This window comes from Engystomops pustulosus, chromosome 11, assembly GCF_040894005.1.
Source record: "Engystomops pustulosus chromosome 11, aEngPut4.maternal, whole genome shotgun sequence".
NCBI lineage: Eukaryota > Metazoa > Chordata > Amphibia > Anura > Leptodactylidae > Engystomops > Engystomops pustulosus.
Window position 1 is genome coordinate 30100442 of NC_092421.1, and position 27496 is coordinate 30127937.

Sequence of the window (27496 nt, forward strand, 5' to 3'; positions counted from 1 at the left end):
ACAAAGAAAGAAAAACTTTCTGTATATCAAATATCCAGGAGTTATTGCATATCCTATAGACGTCCTGTGATAATGACCACTGAAGCCAGGTGACCAGGCAGGGATCAATAGCGCATGTCTGGCCAATGCTGCCTGAGTGTCTGGTGGTTGTATCCGAGGAAGCCATCTAATTTCTATGGGACAACATGGCCACATTTATGAGAAATTATCTTCACACAGGAACATTTTTTTAATAACATCCAAGTGAAGAAATGTTTACATATGGCAAATGAATTAAATTAAATGTGAATGCCCAGATGGGAATACCCCTTTAACTTCAGTATTAAAATATCCAACTCCTTGACTTTATGCAACCAATTTACATCTCACTTCAAAGTAGATTTTCTGGATGATGCCACCACGGAGGCTCATGAAAGAAACTTTATCTAGATGGTGTTCAGCTGCTTGACAACATACTGGTAGTGGCTTATTAGGTCAATTTCTGCTGACAGGCTCCTTTTAAATGGAGTAGTATTATAGTAGTTATATTCTTGTGCATAGGGGGCAGTATTATAGTAGTTATATTCTTGTACATAGGGGGCAGTATTATAGTAGTTATATTCCTGTACATAGGGGGGCAGTATTATAGTAGTTATATTCTTGTACATAGGGGGCAGTATTATAGTAGTTATATTCTTGTACATAGGGGGCAGTATTATAGTAGTTATATTCCTGTACATAGGGGGCAGTATTATAGTAGTTATAGTCTTGTAAATAGGGGGCAGTATTATAGTAGTTATAGTCTTGTACATAGGGAGCAGTATTATAGGAGTTATATTCTTGTACATAGGCGGCAGTATTATAGTAGTTATATTCTTGTACATAAAGGGCTGTGTTATAGTTGTTATATTCTTGTATATAGGGGGCAGTATTATAGTAGTTATATTGTACATAAAGGGCTGTGTTATAGTTGTTATATTCCTGTACATAGGGGGCAGTATTATAGTAGTTATATTCTTGTACATAGGGGGCAGTATTATAGTAGTTATATTCTTGTACATAGGGGGCAGTATTATAGTAGTTATAGTCTTGTACATCTGGGGCAGTATTATAGTAGTTATAGTCTTGTACATCGGGGCAGTATTATAGTAGTTATAGTCTTGTAAATAGGGGGCAATATTATAGTAGTTATATTCTTGTACATAGGGGGCAGTATTATAGTAGTTATATTCTTGTACATATGGGGCAGTATTAAAGTAATTATATTCTTGTACATCAGGGGCAGTATTATAGTAGTTATATTCTTGTACATCAGGGGCAGTATTATAGTAGTTATATTCCTGTACATAGGGGGCAGTATTATAGTAGGTATATTCTTGTACATAGGGAGCAGTATTATAGTAGTTATATTCCTGTACATAGGGGGCAGTATTATAGTAGTTATATTCTTGTACATAGGGAGCAGTATTATAGTAGTTATATTCCTGTACATAGGGGGCAGTATTATAGTAGTTATATTCTTGTACATAGGGGGCAGTATTATAGTATGTTATATTCTTGTACATAGGGGGCAGTATTATAGTAGTTATATTCCTGTACATAGGGGGCAGTATTATAGTAGTTATATTCTTGTACATAGGGAGCAGTATTATAGTAGTTATATTCCTGTACATAGGGGGCAGTATTATAGTAGTTATATTCTTGTACATAGGGGCAGTATTATAGTAGTTAGATTCTTGTACATAGGGGTCAGTATTATAGTATTTATATTCTTGTACATAGGGGACAGTATTATATTAGTTATATTCTTGTACATAGGGGGAAGTATGATAGTAGTTATATTCTTGTACATAAAGGGCTGTGTTATAGTTGTTATATTCCTGTACATAGGGGGCAGTATTATAGTAGTTATATTCCTGTACATAGGGGGCAGTATTATAGTAGTTATATTCCTGTACATAGGGGGGCAGTATTATAGTAGTTATATTCTTGTACATAGGGGGCAGTATTATAGTAGTTATAGTCTTGTACATCGGGGGCAGTATTATAGTAGTTATAGTCTTGTACATCGGGGCAGTATTATAGTAGTTATAGTCTTGTAAATAGGGGGCAGTATTATAGTAGTTATATTCTTGTACATAGGGGGCAGTATTATAGTAGTTATATTCTTGTACATCAGGGGCAGTATTATAGTAGTTATATTCTTGTACATAGTAGGCAGTATTATAGTAGTTATATTCCTGTACATAGGGGGCAGTATTATAGTAGTTATATTCTTGTACATAGGGAGCAGTATTATAGTAGTTATATTCCTGTACATAGGGGGGCAGTATTATAGTAGTTATATTCTTGTACATAGGGGCAGTATTATAGTAGTTAGATTCTTGTACATAGGGGTCAGTATTATAGTATTTATATTCTTGTACATAGGGGACAGTATTATATTAGTTATATTCTTGTACATAGGGGGAAGTATGATAGTAGTTATATTCTTGTACATAAAGGGCTGTGTTATAGTTGTTATATTCCTGTACATAGGGGGCAGTATTATAGTAGTTATATTCCTGTACATAGGGGGCAGTATTATAGTAGTTATATTCTTGTACATAGGGGTCAGTATTATAGTAGTTATATTCTTGTACATAGGGGACAGTATTATATTAGTTATATTCTTGTACATAGGGGGCAGTATTATAGCAGATATATTCTTGTACATAGGGAGAAATATTATAGTAGTTATATTCCTGTACATAGGGGGGAAATATTATAGTAGTTATATTCCTGTACATAGGGGGCAGTATTATAGTAGTTATATTCTTGTACATAGGGGGAAGTATGATAGTAGGTATATTCTTGTACATAGGGAGCAGTATTATAGTAGTTATATTCTTGTACATAGGGAGCAGTATTATAGTAGTTATATTCTTGTACATAGGGGTCAGTATTATAGTAGTTATATTCTTGTACATAGGGGACAGTATTATATTAGTTATATTCTTGTACATAGGGGGCAGTATTATAGCAGATATATTCTTGTACATAGGGGGAAATATTATAGTAGTTATATTCCTGTACATAGGGGGGAAATATTATAGTAGTTATATTCCTGTACATAGGGGGCAGTATTATAGTAGTTATATTCTTGTACATAGGGGGAAGTATGATAGTAGTTATATTCCTGTACACAGGGAGCAGTATTATATTAGTTATAGTCTTGTACATAGGGGGAAGTATGATAGTTGTTGTATTCTTGTACATAGGGTGCAGTATTATAGTAGTTATATTCTTGTACATAAAGGGCTGTGTTATAGTTGTTATATTCTTGTATATAGGGGGCAGTATTATAGTAGTTAGATTCTTGTACATAAAGGGCTGTGTTATAGTTGTTATATTCTTGTATATAGGGGGCAGTATTATAGTAGTTATATTGTACATAAAGGGCTGTATTATAGTTTTATTCTTGTACATAGGTTGAGTAGAGAGTCAATAATAACACTTTGCTTACTCTACCCATGTCACATGACCATCCTACTTTTGTTGGCTACACCCACAACATGGGGCCACTTTTTTTTTTTTTTAGGGCCACTTTAAATTTAGTACTTAGAAGTGCTCATCAAGCGAGAGACTGTGTGCAGTGAAAACTGATAAACCCATGAAGCACATTGTAAATGAGCAAAGAACACACAGGGAAGCAGCACTCTTGAGAAGTGTGAAGATGCATCTTGCCCTTTTGTGGATAAATCTTTACACTTCTCAGGAGCGCTGCCCTCCTCTGTGTTGTTTGCGGATTACCTACACATTCTTGAGTCTGCTTTGTTGAAGTTTACACCCAGGTAGAGACCCCGACCCCGTTCTCGCTGTGCTGTTCCACTATCTGCTTTTCTGAGTTGTGTGTGAGCTATATGGAGAGTTTGTGTACCGGATAATCTGCTAATAACCAGATTACAGGTGGTAGTTACTGGTGTTGGGTTTGGGCTTTCACACTATAGTCAAACTGAACGAGCCCGGCAGCGATGAGCTGCTACAGCATTTTGAGCCAATCATGTGGAAAGAGTTGGGTTTCCAATTATTTCAGCCAACGTTCTTAATGAGTAGATACATGTCTGTACATGAAAAGTCTTGTAATCAGTAGGAGTTTCAGGAACCAAAAATACGTGTTTCCAAAAGTGGATTTCTATAATGACCATTGAGTTTACAGTTTATAGATGCATTTTGTTTTTAGTATTGCAGTTTTATAGCATAATGATCATATGTTCTGATTAGCCCAATAATACTGTACCTTCACAGTGGCTGCAGCCTTTTTTGTTTTTGTATAGGACTCAATATTAACAGCAAGCAGTGATCTTCTTATCCTGATCTCCAGTTAGATATGTCCACAACCCTGGTCTTGAGGTCAAATATAATAAGGGTATGGGGTCTTCAATATCAGTAGTTGTTTTCCTACTAATCTAACATTCATCATCTTTGTAGCTACCTCTAAACCCAGCAAGATCTTGTCATGTATGAAAAGTGGTATGGATTCTCGGGATAGGGATGTTATATTACCCATGTACAAGGCATTGGTTCGGCCTCACCTGTAGTATGCTGTCCAGTTCTGGGCACCGGTCCATAAAAAGGATCCCCTGGAGCTGGTGAGAGTACAATGAAGAGCCACAAAAATGATAAGGGGTATGGGGGTCTCAGTTATGAGGAAAGATTAAAACATCCAAATTTATTTAGTCTGGAAAAGAGAAGACTACGAGGGGACATGATTAATTTATATAAATATATGAATGGTCCATATAAAAAATATGGTGGAAAGTTGTTCCAGATAAAATCAAAAGACGAGAGGGCACTGTCTCCGTCTGGAGAAATCAAGGTTTAATCAGCAAAGGCGACAGGGATTTTTACTATAAGAACTGTCAATCTGTGGAATAGCCTGCCTCAGGCGCTGGTCACAGCAGGGACAGCAGAGCGCTTCAAGAAGGGTCTAGATTGTTTTTTACACCTAAATAAAATTGATGGTTATGTTATATAGAATTGTTTCCCCTAAATCCTTTCCTCATCCAATCCCTACCCTTCCTAGGTTGAACTTGATGGACAAGTGTCTTTCTACAACCGTATAAACTATGATACTAGGCAGTGGTTGGGCCAGGAATACTTCAGACTAGACTACCCCTTCAAAGGGTTTTTTTAAGCATCCCAACTGAGAAATTTCAAGATAATAAGTATTGTCATTCTGGTCAAATGGATAATGATGTTTTTAAAATAGATATAAAGCCTTCGAAGCATGTAACTACACTTAGTGGCAGGTTGGCCATCTACATGTCAGAGAAGAGCTCTCTTATAAGTCACTTACTGAAGTATCCACTAAAAGGGATCCCAGAGAGCCATTATATGTTTCTTTCTATTAGTCTTTTTCAATATGTTTTTCTTTTTCTTCTATTAGTCATTGTTAGGTCACTTCCATCACTAATGCACCCGTCTCTCGTGGCACATTGTATATCATATATGTCAGGGCAGAGATTTAATTGGTTGTGTCAGGATCTTGCCTATCCATCCTTGTCTTCAGGTGTTTTAGAACATTGCATGAACACTTGATACTCTATCGCTGTAGAAAACTCCCATGACCGTACCCTTCAACTGCTATCAGTGAGTGGAAAGTGAATTGTAATTCTAGTGATATTGCATATATTCCACAACTTGCATCAAATATTTTTTTTTAAACTTAATAGGAAAGCTAAATTCAAGAGTTTAATATGTTCATTTACTGTAAAGCTTTTAATCTTATATCTATGTAGCTTTTTTACACTTATCAGGGTTTGTGGACTTTGCCTTTGCTGGGGGTGTACCAGCTGTGTTGACTATACAAAGCTTCAGACAGTGTTGGATATTGGCCATAGTGATTTAGTGTGTGTTGTTATTAGCATCAGACAGTAAAAAATGCATTTATATTCTCTGATTGTAGCTTAATTTGGTGCACTGAGATATAATCCTTCATGTGATCTGAACTGAAGAAGAGTCCCTGCTGTAGCAGGCTTCTGTTTGAATACTTCAGCAGTTACTCTTTTTACTCGGAGTGGTGGAGCCAGGTCCTGTTCAGTTAAGAGAATTGACACACAAGTAGCCCACAGTGCACCAAGTACAGCTACAATCCTGAAATATAATTGCATTTCTTACAGTGCTGCTTCTACTCGCAACACACACAAAGATATGGTTACACATCTCTACAGGTTCCCACCTAATACTGTCTAAAGCAGTGATGGCAAACCTTTTACAGCCAGAGTGCCCAAGCTACAACTAAAATCCACTTTTACTGTGAAGTGCCAACATGACATTTTATGGAGTAACTTATTGCTACCTGTTCTTCCTCAATTTTCAATCATATCAACCCCCTGAAGCCACCAATACAGTTGAAAGGAGAAGGGCAAATTCATACTCTCATTGTAGCTTCTCTCCTAGGTCTCTCTGTAGAATGAGAATGGTGGGTCCAGCAGGAGGACCTCCAAAGACATTGCAGTTCTGTCAACAGCCTATCACTTTTTCCGCAGTTACAAACATCTAATGAAATGTCGCTTTAAAACATTATCTCAAGTTGCCTGGGACTGCAGAATTTGGCCCTATATGGTGATCTCTGTCCTGAAGTGATGGTCTGAGTGCCCACAGAAAGGGCTCTGAGTGCCACCTCTGGCACCCGTGCCATAGGTTCGCCACCACTGGTCTATACTTTTACATGGCCTGATCCCCTTCAAAGCAAGGTACACAACATGCTCAGCCATGGGTTTGAACTAAAAGTGTTAATCTATGAACCATGTGTGTGCCAGAAAGCCACACAAAACACATTGATTTTAGCCCAGTTTATTAAGACATACACTATGTTGGTGTTGAGAAGTTTTATTCTGTAAGAAGAGAATGGAATAAAATTGTTTATACTGGAAGTTCCCTTATCAGTGCTGGATTAAAGGGACTCTTACTCAATTTAATCTACAACAGCCAATTTGCACTGTGTAAAAACTGGCCAATGTCTCTATGTATGTGTAAAAGTTGTTCATCTCTCAACAAATGGCTTCCTTTTGAGATAAAGTAAGGGTGCACCAAGCTTCTATGTGCACTGCCGGTATGAAACGTACATAGCTGAGTATTTGTGGTGTAGTAGAGAGGGTTACTACATGCCCCACATGGGTAGAGGGTAATCTCCATCTCCCTTTAGGAATAACAGAAACATAATCCTCTAGTAAGCACTCTGATGTTCCAATAAAAAACGGCTTCCACTTTATTAATCCAAAATATGGACGAACAGCACAATATAACGGTAAAATAGGAATTCATTATGACAAGTTTTAGATCATACTGGTCTGAAATGTGTAGGAAATTTCTCTGAATTCACATTTTGCCATTGTGTTGTGCTGTTCATCTATTTTCATATACCGTATATACTCATGTATAAGCCACGTTTTTCAGCACAAAAAATGTGCTGAAAAACCTCACCTTGGCTTATACATGAGTAAATTAAAAAAATAAACTTACATACTCACCCTCCAGTGACCCGATGCTCGTTGCAACTCCTCTTCCGTCTTCACTATGCTGTATTAGCCAGTAGAGACGCGTCCATGCCGGCCGGCAGATGGCTTGGATGTGTCTCTGATGGCTGTTATAACAAAGAGAAGAAAGAAGAGGAGCCGCAGGGACCGGAGCATCGGGGAGCTGCGGCAAGCAGCTGTGTACTATATGGGGGCTGGCTGTATACTACCTGGGGGCTGGCTGGCTATATACTGGGAGGCTAAGACCAATGCATTTCTCACCCTCGGCTTATTCTCAAGTCAATAGGTTTTCCCACTTTTTGGTGGTAAAATTAGGGGTCTCGGCTTATACTCGGGTCAGCTTATACTCTAGTATATACAGTTTTTCATTCTATAGATTTTGAGCAAGTCACATGGAGCTGCCCATATCCTATCCACAATGGGGGGATACAAGCTCTCCCACACCAGTGTGTTAAAAAAAGAGGCAAGACATGTACCTTGTATTTGTTGCTTATTTTGCAATTTTGTTTTTGAAAACCAAATAAAATGTTTTACAAAAAAAAGGGAGGCAAGTGAGTGGCAAACCAGGGATGTGGGATGCCGCCTCTACGTACTCCCCCATTCATTCGTTGAGTACTTTCAACTGATAATGCACTTACACTATTGTATAAGTGCATGTATAGCAGACCTGGAAAAAAATTACACATACACAAACCTTTTTTTAAATATTTTTCATTTATTTTTTAAAAATATGTTTCAACTTTTGCGAGTGTATATCAGTTTCACTGAATCATAGGTAATAGGCAGTTAAAGACACTGTGAGGGTCGCCTGAACTGTGATGAATTATATCGGCGAGCGAGAATTCGTAAAACATTTGAACTTGGCGCCCTATTAGTACATATACATTCTAACACTGTTTATTTATTTTTTTTACATCTAAAATTACCGAGAGATACAATGTCAGCACTTATAAATATACAAACTGAAGTCCTAGTACCTACACAAGGTTTGATCTAACTTCCAAAGGTATTGCACATGGTAAGACGTGTTTTTAGACTAAAGCAGTAGTTATTTTAATCTTTCAGGACTTTAGTTTTTTTTTTTTTAAGCACAGAGGAAAAGAAAATGTTAACGCCTTCAAAATCCATAATGTATATTAAAGGCAAGTATGGATACATGCATGCAATTGTTCTGTAACCCTCATAGACATAACTTATATGTCAACAGGTCAGCACATAAGAAATAAGGATCAAGCACACATGAAATCTATTTTTCGCATCGGTCGTATAATATGACACCCTAAGAGCTCATTCAGGTGGTTGTATGGGTGGAGAGCCCCTAAAAGCAGCACACTCATTCAGAACTCATCACTGGGGGTGACAACCCAACATATATTTTCTAGTCATATGGTATACTTACCATATGTCAAGGGTGAAGCCACCATCTATAATCATAAAATTTTCCATAGGAGGCTAAAGCACAATAATATTCCTAGTACCAAGGCAACATTGATATCCGTGATTTCCGTTATCCAACGACTTGGACTATTACAAAGCATAAATGTAAGCTTGCTAACTACAAAGCACAATGCCTTGCAGCAACAAAGCCATATGTGCTAAATTCATTGTGAGAACCTCAAGTTTTGATGTAGGTTGATGCCTGAACCATAACAAATGACTGGGAATGGTCTATCAATTACCAATCTATTCCACTGCCGCCACTGTCAACTTTATTCACATTCTCCAATCTGTTCCACTTCTTTATTCTCCAATAGAGGTATGGACTATAATGGTTAGTATAGTTAGAAAATATATGGGTATTCCTGGTAGTAGATGGAATTCTGTTTCCTATTTAGGTGTCTCTATTAAAAGATATACATCTTTTTGAACACAAACAGCTATTTTTTTTTTACAATCTATCACAATTGTAATATTACACGCACAATCTCTCATGCAAGGCTAAATGCCTAAACAGTGGGGTTAGAATGGGAATTTCCCCCTATGAGTTTGTATTACATTCCAATAAACCAAGCTGTCACATTTGTTGAGGACACATGTTTTTATTTAATTAAAGGGTATTTCCACCCTGTACTTGCATGGTATGTTCACAGGATATGCCAAAATGTCTGATAGATGTGCCCCCTCCCCCCCAGTTCCCAACTAACACAAGCGCAGTCACTTCTGTATTCTCCACCTTAATGTGGGGCTACTCTTCTAAGTCGATCAATGGTTGTGAGATCTCAATTATTAAAAAAGGTGCAGGTACCAGATGCGTAAGACATATCCCATCAAATTTCCAGTGTTGGGTTTTTGCAATGTAAATGCAACATGTAACCGCACCCTTACAATTCAGCCCAGCACTTTTAGCTGTAGAATAGAGAAGAGTGAACATTCCCAATGGCAGAATGATTTTGCAGCAAGAATGAACATTTGGAAACAAGAAGGGCTCCATACAGCTGCCTGACACGTTTTTGCAATATTTAGTTGGCAGGATGAAAAGTCATAAGACTACCGTAAATTGATTCTTTTTTTTTAACAAGCAGCTAAGTCACAGGGGTGGTGGAAAACTAAGGGAGTCCCATAGAAATCAATTAATTTATATATCCTTTAATAGATCTACAACACTTCTCCGCTTTAAAGAATGAGAAATAACTGTGGCTACGTTCTTTTTCCATATTACTATAAAGTTAATGCAGATGTGGGGTTTGTGTATTATATGTATGTATACACATGTAGTTATACAATGTCATCTCTAGCCCATTGAAAAGAACTGAGAATTAAGCCTATTGCTCACGAGCATTGTGTGCTTGTTGGAAAGTCTGGCCCGAACGCTCATGAACCGGAACTGTACTGATTCTTCAGTTCAGTTCCTGTGTATGAACGTTAGGGCTGAACGTAGGTCAATAAGCCTTAGACAAATACATGTCCCAATAATTAATGAAAGCGTATTACCGTATTAGACATTTATAGCATGGACCTCTTTTCAGAATTGGCAGCCACTTGCCCTAGGTAGTGAACAAATGGAGAGGTGCCCCACATGAGCTCAACTCTCTGCATTCAGATAGGCTTCTAGTTATTGTACTAGTTTTAATTAGCTTTAGAATAATATGTCTTCTGAAATTGTATGAGGAAATTCTATTTAATATGTAAAGGATTATAATTTATGACACATGGACAGGTCTTCAAAAGACTTGTCCTATATTGAAAAAATGAAAGCATTACTCGCTAGGCCATGTTTGGTATCGCAGTCGAGCTTTGTGATCGACTGCAATACCAGGCCACAACCGAGCAGCGCTCTTTCAGAGAAAACTAATATAAAAGGGAATTACTGTATTATTTGCTCAATAATAATATCGAGCAGTTGCCCGAGCGGACCAATCAATCTAATGAGTTGCTGTTGATGTTTCTGTCACCTTTCCTTTGCAAATGTTGTTTTTCCAAAGATGATTAATTTCATTAAGTTCAGTGTACATTGTCACATTATGGATGTGTGTACTTTGTGTACCTCCAGCCCAATTTCATTGCAATATTGAAACTGGCCCAATATCACCCCCTTTTTCTTTTACGGTTTTTAATGTAGTTTTGTGTAAACCAAGTACTATGTTATGGTTTTTTTTGGTTAGTTTATACATATCTGCACCATTTAATGTAGTATGATGATTGTATTTCTCTTTTTAACTTTCGAGAAGGTGGCTGCTGCTAGATATGTTAATAACTATTTCTGTTGTCAAAGGATATATAAAGCTAGAGGATAAACACATAGAGCAGACTAGATGTAATAGAATCATCCAGTAATTGTGATTACAAGCTGCGCATATTAATGAAGGCGTCTGTACGGGTATGAGACTTTGGTGGTAGAAGTCGGCAATGTGTATATAATATTTGGAGAAATAGTCTACAACCAACTAGATGTCTACAAGACTGTGACACTGATGCTGTGAGCTGGAAGGAGGATGTTTACATGGAATTGCACTTATGGGCATTGTAAAACAAAGAGAAGAAAGGAATTTTAATGAAGTGATATCTACATAGCATCGCAGTTCCTTCTTCCTCCTTTAACTACAGAAACACTGTATAATGTATGTTGTGGCTATAGCCAGCTCCTCTGCCAAAGATGAAGAGCATCCCAAACATGTGTGCTTGATTCTGGAAATAACAGATGGTGGGGTAATCCAATGCTAGATTATATGCCCACATCTCCATGTCTTTAAAGGAAAATGAATACATGTGATTTCTTTAGTCTGCTGTAGAACAGCTCACATGGATTATGGGGAGAAGATGAGCTGCAATTTCAAAGCAGTCAGTCAACAAGCACACCTGCATGCTCACACTCACAATTTCTGTTGAAATATAATGTACATTCAGCTGTGTTTCCTGATCACTGTGGCATCTGATTACTATTTACTGCAGTCTTCCAAACTTGGTGGCATGGCCCATACAGGGCTGTGCTGCTCGGGGTCTACCAAATGTATCCTCCATCATCTGCCTCGCCTGTCTCTCCCTCTTCCTCTTCTGCTTCCTCTCCAGCATCTTCTGTCTCTTTCTCTTCTTCATCTTCCCAGCCAACACCACTTCCGAAATCTCCAGAGAATCCAACAACGTCATCTGGTACCAAAGAGAAGGTGAAAAGTTGGTTTTGTGACTCTTACTTAAATGAGCTAATTTGCATGTAAACAATTATTATTAAGTCGGCAGAAATCTTTTCTCTGGGGCTGTGTTTCTGTGCAATGTATACAAAATAAAATGTTGCTGCCTCCTTGGATAGAAGGCAATAACCCACATTTAGAGTTCATTCACACAAACCTAATGGGGACCAATTTGCGGCCAAACGATTTGCAGCCCCTTATCTTCTCCCATTGACGTCTATGGTGCAAGGTCACTGTGCTGTGAGCACACGTCGTCTCACCACACCGTGACCGTGCACGGTGAAATATAGGACATGTCCTATATTTCCGGGATGTTACAGCGCTGGCTGCTCACCGACTACATGTAAGGGCACATTCACAAGGCCGTCACATTTACTTAAATGCTACCATATAAGGCCACCTAGACACGACTGTGGTCAGATACAACAGACTCAGCACAGTCTTTACAGTGTTAGTGTCAGGGGCGTAACTACAGGGGTAGCAGCGCTATGGGGCCCGCAGAGTCAGGGGGCCCAGGCAATTGCAGTATTGAGTGTGTTTTGGGTATGTATATGCAGTATGTATGTGTTATATGCCTGTATATGGCTTTGTAGGCACAATATGTGATGTCTATGTGGTACATGGGTGTATATATGGAATGTGTATCCATGTTTATGCTGTATGTGTGTATATACTGTATGTAAATGTGTGTATACATGAGTGTATAAATGTTATATGAGTGTAACCCACATGTGTACAAATATATATTATTTTTTAAGGAGGAAAGGGGCCCCATTCAGATGTCTGCTATGTGGCCCTGTGTCTCCTAGTTACGCCCCTGGTTAGTGCTGCTGTTCGGCCGACAGACAGGAATATGATATGTATGTATGATGAAAGGACTCCCACCAACTGCAATGTCCTTGGCGCAAGTGATCTGACCAGTGTGCAGGGGGCCTAAAGCAGTGGAATTTCTTCATTAAAATTTGTGTAAAAAATATGCTAGAAGTTCGCTTGGTATGAAGTTGGCATAACAAAAACATGTAGGGTATTTTTGGCAAAGTATTGGCTGTGTACTCCCGAATTCTTCATATATCTGCACATAGTACTCTTCGTAGTATATATAAATTAGTGAGGTTTAGCCCATTGCATAAGTGGCACCTACCACAATCTGGGTTCCCATGTATTCTGGTGCCTGTTAACTCAGAACCATGCTGATCCACACACCAACACTCCCCACTGGCCTGCTCACACTGCATCTTTCTGTAATATCCATCTTCGTCACAGCTGGGAATGAAAATTCCTAAAACGGAGAATCATGGTTGTAACATGTGCGAAGTCCAGGCATATATCATTTCCATGTATATTATCTTTATGAACACTGTGCAATATTTGACCACTAAGCAACTTTTTAAGTGAAACTGTACCTTAACACCTAAACACTCAAAGTTGGCTCATGCATTCATCTGAAGTATGGCTGTTCTTTATTTAGAAAACAGAAAGATATAAAGCTCGCCATAACTTTTAGTTGCGCACGTGCTGGAGATCCACACCTGTGCCGATGCCAAACATAGATCCAAGGAAAACACGAAACTCCGCAACAGTGCAGGTATATCCATTAAAAATTGGCAAGCATAATCCTTGCAAGTGCAGGTAGGTCACATAAGCCTACGCGTTTCTGGTGCACAATGCACCCTTATTCTGACACACACAATGGAAGTTTAGCCATGACTAAGGGTGCATTGTGCACCAGAAACGCGTAGGATTATGCTTGCCAATTTTTAATGGATCTACCTGAAATAAAGAGCTCTTAGTTGGAAGACAAATATTTTTAATCAGCACTGTTGCGGAGTTTCGTGTTTTCCTTGGATCTCTGTTCTTTATTTGATGGAGTCATATTTGGGCTGTCATGGAGGTGCATAAGGCCTCAATCGTTGAAATATGTACAAGGCATGCTCTGTCAGGTGTATGTAGACATATTTAGTCTGTATGTTTCTATTATATGTTTATGTACATTGAATATGGAAAATATTCACACCCCTTTAAAGGGAACCTGTCACCATGGAGCTCATTTTCACTAAAAACAGGTTACAGAAGTCCATCACACATGCATTACAAATATACCTTTCTGCCTTCTCTAAGCATTTGCATTATAATATAATTGTGTGTTGTAACTTGCCTTGCGATCAATCCTCTGTTTAGTCCCAGGGGTTGGCTTTGGCTTGGCTGTATAGAACTCATGACATCAGTGTCACAAATGAGGGGGCTGAGAGCTGAGGCGTGAGCAGCACACACAAGTTGTGTGTTGTTTTTTTTAAATGCATCCAAACCAAAGCCAAACACCAGGGACTACACAGAGGATTCTGCAAGCATGCAATGTAAGTTATTACCCACAATTATATTGTAATGGAAAGCCAAGTAGTAAGATCAAAATAAGTTATTTTTTTGCTAATTAATGTACACTCTGCTCCCCATCTTGACAGAAAAAAACAAATGTAGATATTTTGCAAATTTATTTAGGAAAAACTGAAATATTACATAGGCATAAGCATTCGGACCCTTTGTTCAGGATTGAGTAGAAGCACCTTTTGAGTTAGTACAGCAATAAGTCGTCTTGGGAACAATGTAACAAGTTTTTCACACCTGTATTTGGGGATTGTCTGCCATTCTTTCTTGCAGATCCTCTCTACTTTCTTCATGTTGGATGGTGAACGTTGGTGGACAGACAGTTTCAAGTCTCTCCTGTGATGCTCAATTGTGTTTAGGTCAGGGAACTGTCTGGGAGAGTTACAGAGTTGTTCTAAATTGGGTTGCATTTGGCAGGTGATAAGCAGGGCTTGGTTTTCTCCACACACACCACTTAGAATTAACACAAAAAAGTTCTATCTTCATCTCATTAGACCAGAGAATCTTATTGCTCATAGTCTGGGAGTTCTTCATGTGTTTTTTTTTAGCAATCGGTAAGCAGACTTTCATATGTCTTGCACTAGGGAGAGGCTTCCATAAAGCTTCTCTGACTGGTGGAGGCTGCAGTGATAGTTGACTTTGTGGATCTTCCTCCCATCTCCCTACTGCATCTCTGGAGCTCAGCCACAGTAAACTTGGGGTTCTTCCTACCTTCTCCCATGATTGCTTAGATGGCCAGGTCGAGGAACAGTTGAGGTTGTCCCAAACTTCTTCCATTTAAGGATTATGGAGGCCACTGTGCTCTTAAGAACCTTGAGTGCTGCAGAAATTCTTTTATAACCTTGGCCAGATCTGTGCCTTGCCACAATTCTGTCTCCGAGCGGATTGGGCAGTTCCTAAGACCCCATGGTTCTAATGTGCTCTGACATGCACTGTGAGGTCTACTGTAGACAGCATGTGAGTTAAATAGGAGTGTCTCAGCAAAGGGTCTGAATGCTTAGGACCATGTGATATTTCAATTTTTCATGTTTAATACATTGGCAAAAATATCTACATTTGTTTTTTTTGATGGGTGCAGAGTGTGCATTAATGAGCAAAATAAAGAACTCTATCTTACCATTTGGCTGCAATGAAACAAGAGTTTAAAATTTAAAGTCTGAAAACTTTCCGTACCCACTGTATGATCTTAGATTTGAACTGTATATGACCTGTAACATGTGAAGCCTCCATACATAAGGATATGCTTTGTGCATAATCATTTACCCACATTAATAAAGAATATAAAACTACATTGTTGCCCAAATGCTCACAGATTATGATATAGAAAAAAATCTTAGAAGATCCGAAGCACCAAGCCCCCAACTATAGTGGGTTTTCTACAGTACTGGTCTATTTGTAAGGAAAAGAGGCATTTCATCAACCCTGTGGCTCCTTGGCCCAGGGGCAACTGTACTGTCTGCTTCGCTTATGTCTCTGGTGCTTTAAAATGTTTATATAAAACTACTACACAATTAATATTTCTGACACGCAAGTGTTGGTGCCATCTCTGGTGACCACAGTGCAACTTCACCCTTAGAACCCTGCTTACCAGGCTTCTTCTTTGCTGCTTCTTGAATCTGTACTTTTTCAAGCTCAGCAAGACATGGAGGCTCTAGAAACAAAAAACACAACTTCAATACCAAAATCCCACAGGTAGCATGAAATCGGGGACAGATAACAGTAGCTATGAGGGAGTTATATTGGGATAATTAGTTAATAGCTTGTCCCAACTATTGCGCAATGCACATGGTAAAATGTTTGCTTGTTGGATGATCGCCTAATCTTTTACTATGCATAAAATATGCAAGATTATCAGCAACACATGGCTCTTTGTTCCTCCACCTGTTCACATTAGAGACTGCCCCACTTCCCCTATGCAGTTTGATTTGGCCATCTTAAGACACACTTGGTTACTTAGTGCTAATTCCCAGTCTACACCAACAGATGGAATAGAAATTTTAATTATTCCTTAGGTGAATTCACTCTTATCTTTTCCACTGAAGAAATAGGTCAGGATGATTATCTTATGTATGCCTTTAATAGACAATGCTGCATTAGCAACTATTGGCTATTCCATGTGATGAACTCCACCCCTCTGCATGTGCCAGATATATACGGAGACACAGGGGCACATTTACTAAGGGTCCGTCGGACGCATTTTCTTTAGATGTCGCATTTTTTCTGTTTTGCGCTGAATTGCCCGGCACCGGCTTGCATGCAACACAAATCGGGAGCGTGGACGTTGGACAACCCGATTCGGACAAACCGCGGAATTTAAAGCAAATTGTGTCGCTAGATCAGCACTCACATACACCGGGAAGAAGAAGGTGAACTCCGGTGGACCTCAGCGGGGGAAGCGACACATGCAGGAAATTGGACGCACGATCTTAGTGAAACGCGGAAGACCTGAATCCTTGTCGCACAGCGGAGATCGTAACAGGACGGGTAAGTAAATGTGCCCCACAAAGTGTTATACACGAGGTCCTGCCTGGGGTAGAATTGGACTATAGCCTGCGTCCATTCCGGTGCTAGGCCCTTTACACCTCTCCACAACCACTTGGTGTGGAGGTGGCTTCAGGGGAAAAATAACATGGCCAGGAATGGCCACTATTTCAGAGGTCAGAATGCCAGAAAACTGGTGAATAAGCTCTGATAATCCCCCCCCCCCCCTTGACTCTCACGTTAAAAATATCTACACTCCATTGTATTTGTCTCTGCATAGAATGGCCTAGTCAATTACACAATTTCATCACATAAAAAGAAATATATATATAAAGAAATATAATTTATCTCCACCCTGAATATTGTTTTGATCTCCAAATAATATAATTATTGCATATATATATGCATATATATATATATATATATGTGTAATAAATAAATATATATATATATATATATATATATATATATATATATATATATAAACGCATCCAAGCAGCTGGATGTTATGTCTTTTCCCCTCTGTATTCTGTCACTCTCTTCTTTATATAAAGCCCAAGGAGGAGGCATTGCTTATAGAAATGAGAAAAACTATGCATTGATTAAGGAAGCGTACTGTGTGACATACAAGGCAATGATAAATAATGTCGACATAGATGCAAGCTATATTGTTGGCAGAAGCATGGTAAAACAGCATGTGTAAAACACATACTGCGAGATTTATCATAAGATTCTGAGGTAAAACTGTTCAAGTTTACCCATGGAAAGCAATCGGAGCTCAGCTTCAATTTTATAAACAGCTAAGGGAAAATGAAGGCTGAGCTCCGATTGGTTGCCATGGGTGGCTAGAACAATTCTGCTCTAAGAGACTATTTATACAGTATGATATTTAATTAATTGGGGAAGATGTATCAAATCTGAAAATGTTGTATTTGTTTGGCCCCTGTGTTTCCTACAAAGCCTTCTGTCCATTTCAGCATTTATTCATCTATACAGTATGATATTTAATTAATTGGGGAAGATGTATCGATGAATAAATGCTGAAATGGACAGAAGGCTTTGTAGGAAACACAGGGGCCAAACAAATACAACATTTTCAGATTTGTACCCACTTCCTAATTTAATGTAGTAATAATAATAACAATCTAATATATAAAGCTGAGTATGTGTGTATGTATGTCCGCTAAAGGAATCTGCACCATGCATTTTCCAAAATCCACTTATTAACCACCATACACAGGAGCCATTGTCTACTGCTGTGGCAGTTGGGAGCTGAGCCGTGATTGGTTACGGTGCTGCCACATGTCATTAATATGAGCTCTGAGCTAAGATTGGTTACTTTAGGCAATGAGCATAAGATGCTTATGTGTGAGGTATGATGGATAGGGATACAGAGATAGGGGAGATTTATCAGAAATGTCTGAGGTAAAAGTGTTCTAATTGCTCATGGAAACCAATCAGAGCAGCTGTCATTTTATAAATGGCTGTTTGAGATGAAACTTGAGCTGATTGGTTGCCATAGGCAACTAGAGCAGTTCTGCTCTCAGACACTTCACGTGACCACCGAGTATATACGTCCCCCATACGGCAGTGTGAATTTAGCCTTATACAGGAGCCATTGTCTTCTGCTGTAATAGCTAGAAGCCGTGATTGGATGGTATTCTGCCACAATATGAGCTCTGAGCTAAGATTGGTTACTATAGGCAATGAGTATAAGAGAGCTCATGTGTGAGGTAAGATGGATAGTGATACAGAGAAAGGGGGAGATTTATTAAGAATGTCTGAGGTAAAACTGCTCTAGTTGCCCATGGAAACCAATCAGAGACTTGCTGTAATTTTAGGAACACCTGTGGAAAAATGAAACTCGAGCGCAGCTTGTTTGCCATGGGCAGCTAGAGCACTTCTGCTCTCAGACACGTCTGATAAATCCCACCATAGACAAAGTGACAGAGACGGTCACTGAAAGAGACTGTCAGGGAGTCTCTGAGTGAGAGTCACTCAGAGACGGTTAGAGACAGATGGTAAGTGACAGTCAATGACAGAGACCGAGAGAAACACGGAGAGAGTTAGAGAAAACAATAGATGCGTATAAAATATTTTTTGTTAACCCAGTTATTTCATTTCCCGGGCAGCGCCAGGATCTACAGCTAGTAATACAATGAAATCTTATTTAATGTATTGCTTACTCTCTCTCCAGAAACAGAAGCACCACTCAGCAGTAGATACTCGCCCATCCTTGTAAGTATCACAGGAATTGAAGAAAGGCCGGATGCAGATCTCATACTTGTCAAGGTTAATGGCTGCCAGCTCTGCCTGGTCCAGAAAGAGGTCATTGTTGGAGTCCAGCTTAGAGAACATCCAGCCTATTGAGTCTTTGCAGCTGGCCACCAGGGTTTTGTCTAGCACTGAATAAAGAAAAGCCTTAGTTAATAACCTCTATAAAATGTATAAAAATAAAAGCAACATTAGAGTGAATCTGCCTCACACTAATGCATGTCCTTTTTGTGATGAAGACCACAACTATATTAATATTATTAAACACTGACCCACAAAGGGGTTGAATCATAATGATAATTCTTTTACTAGCTGACCATAAGATTTCTCTGGTAGTGATTGTTGTAGGGGCAGTGTGCAGGGTATATCCAAAACAAATGTCTTGCATGCTACCAAAGATTTGCCAAGTCATTGTACAAATTTCATTGTGAAGCTTGACACAATAGAAAACGGATTCTTCAAAGATTTACATAATTTTAAGCAGGGCTGTGCAGTCTGTAAGCCACACCTCCGACTCCAAGTTCAATTTCCTGAACTTTCGACTCCAGCTCCACCAAAATGGTCATGACTCACCCATCATGTTTTCCTGGTCACTCTATCAGTGCTTGAGATAAATGCGGCCAGTACATAAAGTGCAGCACACATTCTATTTAACTATAAGGGGATTCAGGGGTGGACAACCGGCACCGACAGTCTACGTGCAGCCTACCCTGCTGACAGTCAATGAACACTTCCATAACTAATGCAATTGTTCATTGGTGCAGGAGGTTGGGTAGTGGTGAGTACAGCTGAGATGTCACTGCTCCCGGGTTCTCTCCTACAGCAGCATACATCCAGCACAGGACACAGAGCTGAGTAGCATGGAAGGTGCAGTGTGGTGCAGGGAGGAGAAGAGTCAGGAAAAGAGACAATTTATTTAGTTTTTTTTGTCTGCTCTTGGGTCTCCAGTATTATTAGTTTTATATTCTGAGGGTCTCCAGCAGACTCCAAAGACCTGATTTTAAGGTAGTATCTGGGACCAATGACTTAAAAGGGTTGCCTGGAGGATAAAAGCATGACTGCTTTCTTCCCAAAACAGCTCCACACCTCACCATGGTTTGTTCTAATATTGCAGCCACGGGTGGACTGGACATATGACTGGTGGGACGATCAGTCTGGCGCCAATTGAAAAAAACCCCCCCATCTACTCACCTTTCCGCTGCTCCCCCGAAGCTCAGCTGATACAGTCCGGCCGGCGGTGACAGCTCCGTGTGTGCCGGCGTTGCACAAACTATGAGCTGCCACCGCTGACAGGACTGTATCAGCGGAGCTTCGGGGGAGCGTCGGAAAGGTGAGTAGATGGATAATTAATTTAATGCGCTGGGCTGGCTGTATACTGGAATGGGCTGGCAGGCTGTATACAGTGAGGGGGGGGGGCGCAGGCTGGCTATTTTCTGTGAAGGGGCTGGCTATATACTGGGGGGATTGGCTGGCCATATACTGCAGGGGGAGGGCTTTCTCGGTATATACTGGGAGGTTTCTGGCTATATATTGGGGGGCTGTTTGGCTATATACAGAGTGGGCTGTCTGTATACTGGGGGAGCTGTTTGGCTATATACAGGGCTGAGACTGGCAGGCAATATACAAGGGGACTTATTGGCTGTATTCTGGAGGGGCTCAATGAAACGAAGGTATTCCAGCACTCAGAATCTTCTTTAAAAAAATATTTGAATTTTTATTTTGTAAATATTAAAATTGCAAGGTCACATCCTGGCATATCATCCAAAAAAGAAAAGATCTACGCGTTTTTTCTTTTTTGGATGATATGCCAGGATGTGACCTTGCAATTTTAATATTTACAAAATAAAAATTCAAATATTTTTTTAAAGAAGATTCTGAGTGCTGGAATACCTTCGTTTCATTGTGCATCATTCAGTCAACCGGCAGGACTGCCTTTCCGTGCACCGAGAGCTAAGGAGGAATAGGACCTCGTCTATATTGAGGATGCAGCTTATGTGAGTGAGCGGTGGCTTTCTTTCTATTGTTTCCTATTCTGGAGGGGCTATCTATATACTGGGGTGGTGGTATATGGCATAGTAGTTATATTCTTGTACATAAAGGCAGTATTATAGTAACTATATTCCTGTACCTAGGGGGCAGTATTATAGTAGTTATATTCTTGTACCTAGGGGGCAGTATTATAGTAGTTATATTCTTGTACCTAGGGGGCAGTATTATAGTAGTTATATTCTTGTACCTAGGGGGCAGTATTATAGTAGTTATATTCTTGTACATAGGGGGCAGTATTATAGTAGTTATATTCTTGTACATAGGGGCAGTATTATAGTAGTTATATTCTTGTACATAGGGGGCAGTATTATAGTAGTTATATTCTTGTACATAGGGGGTAGTATTATAGTAGTTATATTTTTGTACCTAGGGGGAAGTATTATAGTAGTTATATTCTTGTACATAAGGGGAAGTATTATAGTAGTTATATTCTTGTACATCGGGGGCAGTATTATAGTAGTTATATTCTTGTTTAACAGAGAAGGTATTGTAGTAGTTTCTTTCTTTGTATATATACATCAGTATTAAGTTGTGCTCTTTTAAAAAAGAAGCTTTATTTCTGTATAACGGTGGTAATGTGAGTCTCTTTTGCTGCACATGTTTATTTAGACCATCTATAAACAGTTTGTGTGCAGTTTAGTTACTCCACCTACATCACGTGGTCACGCCCATTTGTTTTGACCCTGCCCACAGAATGGGGCCACTTTTAAATTTTTTTCCAGGGCCACCTTAAATTCCTAGTATGTCCTTGACTGCAGCTCTGCTGTAAAGTGATTAATGGAGCTCAACAGTAATACCAGGCACTACCCATGGTCCCTAGAGATGTTTTTGGAAGAAAGCAGCCATGTTTTAAACCTCCAGACAGCCCCTTTAACTCCTTTGCTGCCAACAGCTATATTTCCATTATGTAAAGTGATAACATAGTGATAGGGAATTTGTGGCAAATTGTCTTGTGATTTTATTAATTACTTCCTGCAAAATCTGATAAAGTTGGATGAGGACCATAGTGCTCATTCAGGGCTAAAGCCACTTAGACAGATTTAATACTCCACGCTATTTACCTTGTACTGAAGGTAAGAAGGAACAAATAAGACTATAAACTAAAGGACAGAGAAGGGATTGTCCGATTCTAAGACTATGACCTCAATCTTCATAAGATTAGCATTCTTCTTGGATTTAACCAAATATTCCACTGCGCAGGCTTATCAGTGAAATACTGTGTTAGACTTCATGTATCCTCATGTTCTGGTCAGGACCATGATCAACTGTTTGTCAACATCGCCTGGTGGAGCTATCGTCCCAGTGTCCTGCCAGGATATTCTGATAATTAACGTCTAAAATGTTTTGCTTTACTAACGAGGTGCTAATTAAGCAGTGAATCATTCCTCCGAAGAACTGATCAAGCTCTCTTGGAATGCAAAGAGCTCCAATAAATTATTGGCCCACGTTTCAGTCAAACTGCCTGGAGAACTAAGGCCAGATGCTTCTTCTGAATCTTTTAATTGACAGTGCACTTATTGTTACATATGCCTCAACCATATTCATTAATTTCTATTGGAACTCTTTATTCTGGCATCTTCAAAGAGAGGAAGACCACACATTTCAAGTCAGGCCAAAGCTTTGGTGGTGCAGTCATAGAAGACTTCAGTCTCATGCCACCAGTAATTAGTCTTGTGGATATAAATTGTAATATTGTCTCATGGTACTGGGGGTTTATGCTAATACGGAAATGTATATATGAGGTAATGTCATTACTTATTTTAATTAATGGATAAATAAATTATCATCTCACCCAGCCCCAATTAAAATCTAAAGAACCTGGAAAAGAACCCTTGACTCCTCCAATCAAATCTAAAGATCTTGATCTTAAGTAATCTGTAGCAATTAAATATAAAAATCATGGACTGGTCTGTCAATGGCTTCAATCTAATGAAAAGTTTTTAAGGGATTCTGAAATCTAAGGGGTCTCATCCAATTCTTACCCTACCAGTAAAATCAACTTTTTGTCCTCAAAAGATAAAAGAGGGCGATGGGTTCATTGACTACTAAAATTCTAGACACTGAACATCCAGGGCAAAATGCGTCCCCGTTTATAACTTAGCATTATCTCCTTTATATATAACAAAATAACAATGATGGCGACTCTAGAATGATACAGTACCATTCACTTGTTTTCCAGGATTTGCTGTGTTATTCTGCTTTGAATTCTCATGAAGCAGCTGGAACCAATCCCGTAAACGGTCACCAAGATCCGCTAAATCCTGACCAGTGCATGTTTCTCCTGCAGTAGGCAAAACGCAAAAACATTCAAAAAGGGCAACGAGGCATGACTACATCTACATCAATTGGCCATATCAGTAGGAAGATCTTGAAGTTAATGTATTAACAGTAGAAAAAGTGGACAAATGTTAGAATATGAATGATTTGGCCCACATTATGATGCCTACATTTCCATTACAGGTCTTGCGTCCTTGGTATACAATAGCAAAATTATCCCAATGAAAATAACCAGATGTGACAGGATGGTGGGCATCCAAGGCTCATAAATATGTTTTTGGAGCCAAACTAATCCCACAAAAGAGCTACTGTAGCCGAATTCCCACAGAATCAATAGAAGATTTAGTAGACATTTTTATAAAGTATACTGCATTGCCACTTTCTTATTATGCTTTCCACATTTATTATTACGCTTGTCCAGTCTGCATATTTACTGCTACAGTCCAAGTTCTTGTTATTCCTTTGCTGATACAGGGCTCTTTTTCACTAAAAACAGGTTATGTTATGACAAATTTCTCAATTCCGTTAGTATCAGAAAAACTTCACCTTGTCTGCTGGTATCCACAGTTGTGGTTGTGGTTGTTGTGGGAGTGTTTTCTGTTGGGCACGGGCATGAGCCTTGGCATCTAACAGTCAGCTGTTTGCTACTAAGACATGCCTGCTGCTCCAGTTTACACTAATAAAGGAGAGAGAATCATGATCAGAGGTTTGCAATGCCAATCCCTACAGAGAAATGTCTGAACATGCCGGCAGCGTTTTCCCAACAACCTGACTTATTTTTGAACCAGTAATTGGAAATATACATTTCAATACCATTCCCAGAAGGTGAGGAGCAGTACAACATCATCACTCCACCGCTGACAATTGTAACTGTGTAGAGAAAGAAATCTACAAGGTCCACTGTGGTTTGGCAGTAAATAAAAGTGGTTGTAAACATGCTTAACAACTATCAAACAGTAGTTGGCATATGTATAACTTTACTGTGATAAAAAATAACATGCCTGAAAAGAATCAATCAAATGCTATAAACCAAACTAAAGCTATAATAGTCACTAACTTTTCAACACACTTTACATAAAACAATACTACAAGTGAGCACAAGAAAGTTTGATATATATTGTATGTTATCAGATCAAACTCTGCTGGCACCCTTAGGTGAATCACGGAAGGCCGCTCTCTGCAGTGAGCTGAAGTCTCTCTTAACCCTGTGAATAAACAAAGGAAGGATGTCCGCAACAGTGTTGGTTAAAAATTCATAGAACTTTGTCATATTAGTGTCCATAAAATGTATACTCCAAAGACCATGTGAGGAGGAAGGCCTACGCGTTTCAGGCTCACATGGCACCTTTAATCTTGGCTAACTTCCATAGTGGAGATGCCGGAATATGTATTGTCTCGACAAGCCCCAACTCGATTACCTGATCTCGAGTCACCCTGAAAGGACCAAACAGATCAGGGCATATCTATATGTTGAAATAATGCATAAAGACCATTAGATCCCGATATCGTTTATAGAATAAATAAATAAATGATATATCTTATGAAAAACATTGTTGCATTCCATAAATAACTTACCTACGCTATGTGTTTTCCGCTATAAGTTCTGGGCTCTAAACATTACGGGTGCATTCCGGTTCGGAACACAGGCCTTGGGCTCAAACAACCCAACAGCGCATGCTCCAAACAGAAACACCCCGTGACCAATTGCATCAACTCTAACATGACCAGAAACTGAAGCAGTATAAATTCATGGATATGAACTTTATGTAATTTGGAGGGTTAGTAATAAAACATAATCAGGATCCAATGGTTTTTATACATTATTTCAATGTATTGTTTTAACATATGGAAATGCGTGATCTGTTCCGTCTTTTCAGGATCACCTAAGATCAGGTAATCGAGTTGGAGGTGGTTGTGACGATACATATTCCTGTATCTCCACTATGGAAGTTAGCCATGATTAAGGTGCCATGTGCGGCTGAAGTGCTTTGGCCTCCTCATATGGTCTTTGGAGTATACCTGTATACATTTTATGGACACTAATATGAAATAAAGTTCTATGAAGAAAATAATTTGAACCAACACTGTTGCAGAGATCCTTTCTTTGTTTATTCATTGAGTACAGCACGGCATCCGTGAGGATCCCCAGCATATGTAGAGTATCAGATCAGTGAGATGTATATATTTTTTCCCCTTGTCTCTTAACCCTGCCCCTTTTATGGTTAGCCACACCTAGAATTAGGTATCCACATCCTTTTTACTGTCTAGCTCCTCATTTGAGACTCCCTACAATATTTAATAGGGAGTCATTCCAGAGCCCGAATAGCCAGTTCTTTTTACTAAGCTGGGTCATTAGGCTGGACTTCCTGTCACTACTCCGGTTCTAGGTCTCCACCCACTAGAACATGGAGGAATGCAAATTCAAAAAAAGAGACTGCAGAAAGAGGAGCTGCTAAAATTAAGAATATTTTCTTTTGTGCATAACACACTGGACTTTGATAAAAGTTTGATAAAATGATTACCATAGGTACAGCGCCTGTGGTTTTTATGGTTTATCATGATGGATTTGGATGGTAACTTTCTTCAGCGTGTTACAGTAAATGATTTCTTAAGGAAACAAATGCATATGCACAACTTATCAAACTGATACACAAGTGATCGTGTCCCCGAATAAGAGAACTACCTTATATACTCGAGTATAAGCCTAGTTTTTCAGCACAAAAAATGTGCTGAAAACCCCAAACTCGGCTTATACTCGAGTCAAAAAAATAAATAAATCAAAACTCGCCTTTCTGGCGGCACCCGTAGATCTTCTGTGCGATCCATCCGGTATTGTTGTGCTGCACGACGGGGATGGGGGGCTATATACACTGGGGCAGGGGCTGGCAGGCTATATACACTGGGGCAGGGGCTGGCAGGCTATATACACTGGGGCAGGGGCTGGCAAGCTATATACACTGGGGCAGGGGCTGGCAAGCTATATAAACTGGGGCAGGGGCTGGCTGGCTATATACACTGGGGCAGGGGCTGGCTGGCTACATACTGGGAGGCTGTGACCAATGCATTTCCCACCCTCGGCTTATACTCGAGTCAATAGGTTTTTCCAGTTTTTTTGTGGTAAAATTAGGGGCCTCGGCTTATACTCAGGTCGGCTTATACTCGAGTATATACGGTAAATAAAATTAGGATGAGTTGAGTGGTCCATATTGGATCAAAGTATAAATACTGGTTTGAAAAATTTCTAACATGTATTTACAGATATTATACACGTTTCACATTCTCATGCAACTCAGGTGGCATGGATTTACAACAACGGCCACCCACCATATCCAAATCCCTTTTATCTACAAGTTTTATCAAAACCTGTTAAGGTAGGGTTAAATTAACACTTTCATTTGCACCATTTGTTTTGTTATTAAATTATGCAGCTTTATTATTAAAATATGTATGTATTCACTCAATATTGGTTATTCTTTAGACATGGATTTACTCCTCACCACAGAGCTGTACGTGTGTCCATCCGAACCACAGACTGATGCGGGTTGGGTTACATGGCATGGTTTGCAGAGGGTATCTTTGTTTCCGTGGAGTTTCAGGTTTGGCTGTTTAATTCTGGAAGAGGAAACAAAATGCTTGAAATCGGAGAATAAAGATGATTGACCAAATTTGTATAATTGAGAGTTTCAAACATTAACGAGCAACCTAACCTAGTCAAACATTTTAGTTATCAGTTGGCTGAATGCTTACTCTTCCGACAGCTATTCCTCCTTACTACAACATATACATTCACATTTAGCTCAGCAAAGCATGCATGTATCCTCAAGAGGATGAAAAGAAGAAGCTACCAGTCGTCTTTGAGAGTGACACATCTACCATAAGGAACAACTGCTGAAGCCCAACGCGTGTGAC

The 27496-nt window shown here is 39.3% G+C and overlaps 1 protein-coding gene across 1 annotated transcript in view; it reads right to left on the reverse strand.

Annotated features, from left to right (window-relative positions):
- Positions 1-8527: 8527 nt before the first annotated feature.
- SPOCK2 (SPARC (osteonectin), cwcv and kazal like domains proteoglycan 2) overlaps positions 8528-27496 on the reverse strand; it is a 98665-nt gene continuing 79696 nt past the window's right edge. Inside the window, exons 4-10 of the mRNA XM_072129989.1 lie at positions 27085-27199; positions 24134-24263; positions 23472-23591; positions 19174-19392; positions 16095-16157; positions 13266-13403; positions 8528-12083 (exon numbers count right to left, since the gene is read on the reverse strand). Of these exons, the coding sequence (XP_071986090.1) occupies positions 11938-12083; positions 13266-13403; positions 16095-16157; positions 19174-19392; positions 23472-23591; positions 24134-24263; positions 27085-27199 (931 nt within the window). The 3' untranslated portion in view covers positions 8528-11937. The remainder of the gene's footprint in view (positions 12084-13265; positions 13404-16094; positions 16158-19173; positions 19393-23471; positions 23592-24133; positions 24264-27084; positions 27200-27496) is intronic.